The sequence below is a fragment of the Aplysia californica genome, unplaced genomic scaffold (genome assembly GCF_000002075.1).
Source record: "Aplysia californica isolate F4 #8 unplaced genomic scaffold, AplCal3.0 scaffold00071, whole genome shotgun sequence".
NCBI classification, from domain to species: domain Eukaryota; kingdom Metazoa; phylum Mollusca; class Gastropoda; order Aplysiida; family Aplysiidae; genus Aplysia; species Aplysia californica.
Window position 1 is genome coordinate 1,707,199 of NW_004797341.1, and position 2,500 is coordinate 1,709,698.

Consider the following 2,500-nt stretch of genomic DNA (forward strand, 5'->3'; position numbering starts at 1 on the left):
GAGTAAATACTTGACACCTCCTGATTTAGCTTAGGTACTTACATAGTGTCATGAGACTCCTTCTTCCACCCGACGAAACACCAACTTTCACCTTTCGCAGCTTGCGGACTCACAATCATAACGGCTCCGCCTTTATCCCCGCCGTAAGCTTTAACCTCCGACTAGGGCTAAGTCTCCGTTAATCGGAGATAATCATTGAACTGACCGGAGAGGAGATGGAGGGGTGGGAGAGGGGTGGGAGATGAAGAGGGGATTGGGAGGGGGAGAGCAGAGACAGAGAGAAGTTGGGATAAGATGGAATATGACATAATATTATGTGACACATCGTGGTGAAATCAAGAGGTCATTAAAAAAAACAAATAGAAGAAAACATAATTCTTGCGACCGTTTGGCAATTTTCATCGGATATTTCTTTTTTGGGAGCATGGCCTTTTATGCTCTTTTCAAAACAAATTCTCTTCGACTTTTATTGGAGATAAATGGATGTTTTTTTTATCCAATGCAAAACAAATGAACAAGCTTTAAGATGATACCAATAACTCCACTTGTCAATAAAATTGACGAGAGCCTGATTCTACCGCGTCGTGACACAAATATTCTATCTGCTCTATCAAAATTCGTAAGATCAGTTGGAAATGTTGCCTAGACATTCAAAGAGTTGCTTTCGAAAAAGCTTGACATATACTGAAATTAAAAATTTTTCAAGTCAAAGTTCTCAAAAACCAGGTACTGAACAAATAGAACTGTATAAATCTATAGTAACGATACAGAACTTCTGATGTTTTTGAAAACGTAATGAAAAACACATCTAAAGTAACTAATGTGCAAAGTCTTCTTTCTCCCCCCCCCCGTCCCCTCCCTTTTTCTCTCTGTCTCTCTCTCTCTCTCTCTCTCTCTCTCTCTCTCTCTCTCTCTCTCTCTCTCTCTCTCTCTCCCCCCCCCACCCCCCCCCCCAAAAAGCCCCCCTCATTACTTGCAGGAACGCTCCAACTCCGCAAGCTCTGGTGACGTCACAGGTAGTCTCCAGTCAGTTATAGAAAGCAGCTCCCTTGTGCCCCGGAAATCTTGGCAACTGAGCTGCTTTTTGATTGGCCAAGCGCAGAACCATGGCGAGCCGTTGATCTCAGTCAGGTTGCAAATGTCTTCAGGCTCGTGGTGCGGAATGTAGGGTAGGTGGGAGCAGAAGGTCGCTTCGTCAGCCTAAGGGGAGGGGGGTGTGGGGGTGGGGATAGAGATAGATAGATAGATAGATCGATAGACAGATAGAGACTCGGGTAGATAGAGAGATAGATGGATGGATAGATAAATAGAGAGAGAGAGGGAGAGAGAGAGAGAGAGAGAGAGAGAGAGAGAGAGAGAGAGAGAGAGAGAGAGAGAGTGAGGATACAGAAACGATACAAAGGGGACCCCATGGACACAGTTGGACCATCTGGACTTTGTAGATGACTTGGCGCTTCTGTCACACACTCAAGAACAATTGCAAGCAAAGACCACAATTTTAACCCTGTCCGTACGTGGTGTTTTACTCTCGTATCCATACGACGTGGGGAACCCTGTGCCACCACTTTCTAAAAGAAAATTAATCATTAATTCAATCCGTACGCTTTGCGTAGCAGTCTGTCAAGGTCAAAATGACTTTTTTAGAAATACTGAAAGTTTCAAAGAGATCATCGTACAAGAAGAATTCTTAAATGTGAAGAATACATACAACCCAAGGGTACAAAATGACCCCAGGGCGTACGAATAGGGTTAAACAGTCTATCAGAGTCTGTTGGGTTGAGGATCCACCCCGAAAAGTTAGAATAGATGCACTACGAAAGGAGCAGGTCACAATAGAGGGAAATGCATTAGCAGACGTCGAATCCTTCTGCTATCTTGGGAGTATAATTGCCTTGTGTGGGACTCCACAATCTCTGACTCCTTCTCACCGCTGTCCATCACCTCCTCGGCCTCTGCTCCCGGCAGTATCGCCAAGAAGGCAGAAGAGTCCAAAATTAGGAAATATGCAGGCCTCAGCGACCGCTACCACTTCGTCCCAGTGGACGTCGAAACATCTGGAGCTCTCGGCCCCCTGTCCTGACGGCCCAGTTCTTCCAGGAAGTTGGTTGTCGGTTAACAAACGCCACCGGTGACCCACGGGAGGTGAAGTGGTTATTAAAGAGAATCTCTCTGGCGATCGTTAGAGGCAACGCCTTCTCAGTTTTAGCAACCCTACTGACGCACGAGTGATGAATTACCGCTCCGACCGATTGATGGATAGACAGATGGATAGATGGATGAATGGACAGATAGATGGATAGATAGATAGATAGATAGATAGATAGATAGATAGATAGATAGATAGATAGATAGATAGGTAGATAGACGTTGTCCATATGTACAAGACAGACAGCGAGAGAGAGAGAGAGAGAGAGAGAGAGAGAGAGAGAGAGAGAGCAAGAGTGAGGGAGGAAGTAAGACATAGATAGATAGAGAGAGAGTATGTGCATGCATATACGTA

At 45.0% G+C, this 2,500-nt stretch overlaps 1 protein-coding gene across 1 annotated transcript in view; it reads right to left on the bottom strand.

Annotated features, from left to right (window-relative positions):
* Positions 1–2,500, bottom strand: part of LOC101863496 (NXPE family member 4) — a gene marked incomplete at its 5' end in the record, with an annotated part of 24,461 nt that overhangs the window by 9,965 nt on the left and 11,996 nt on the right. The window contains 1 exon segment of the mRNA XM_013080012.2: positions 974–1,200. Within this exon segment, the coding sequence (XP_012935466.1) occupies positions 974–1,200 (227 nt within the window).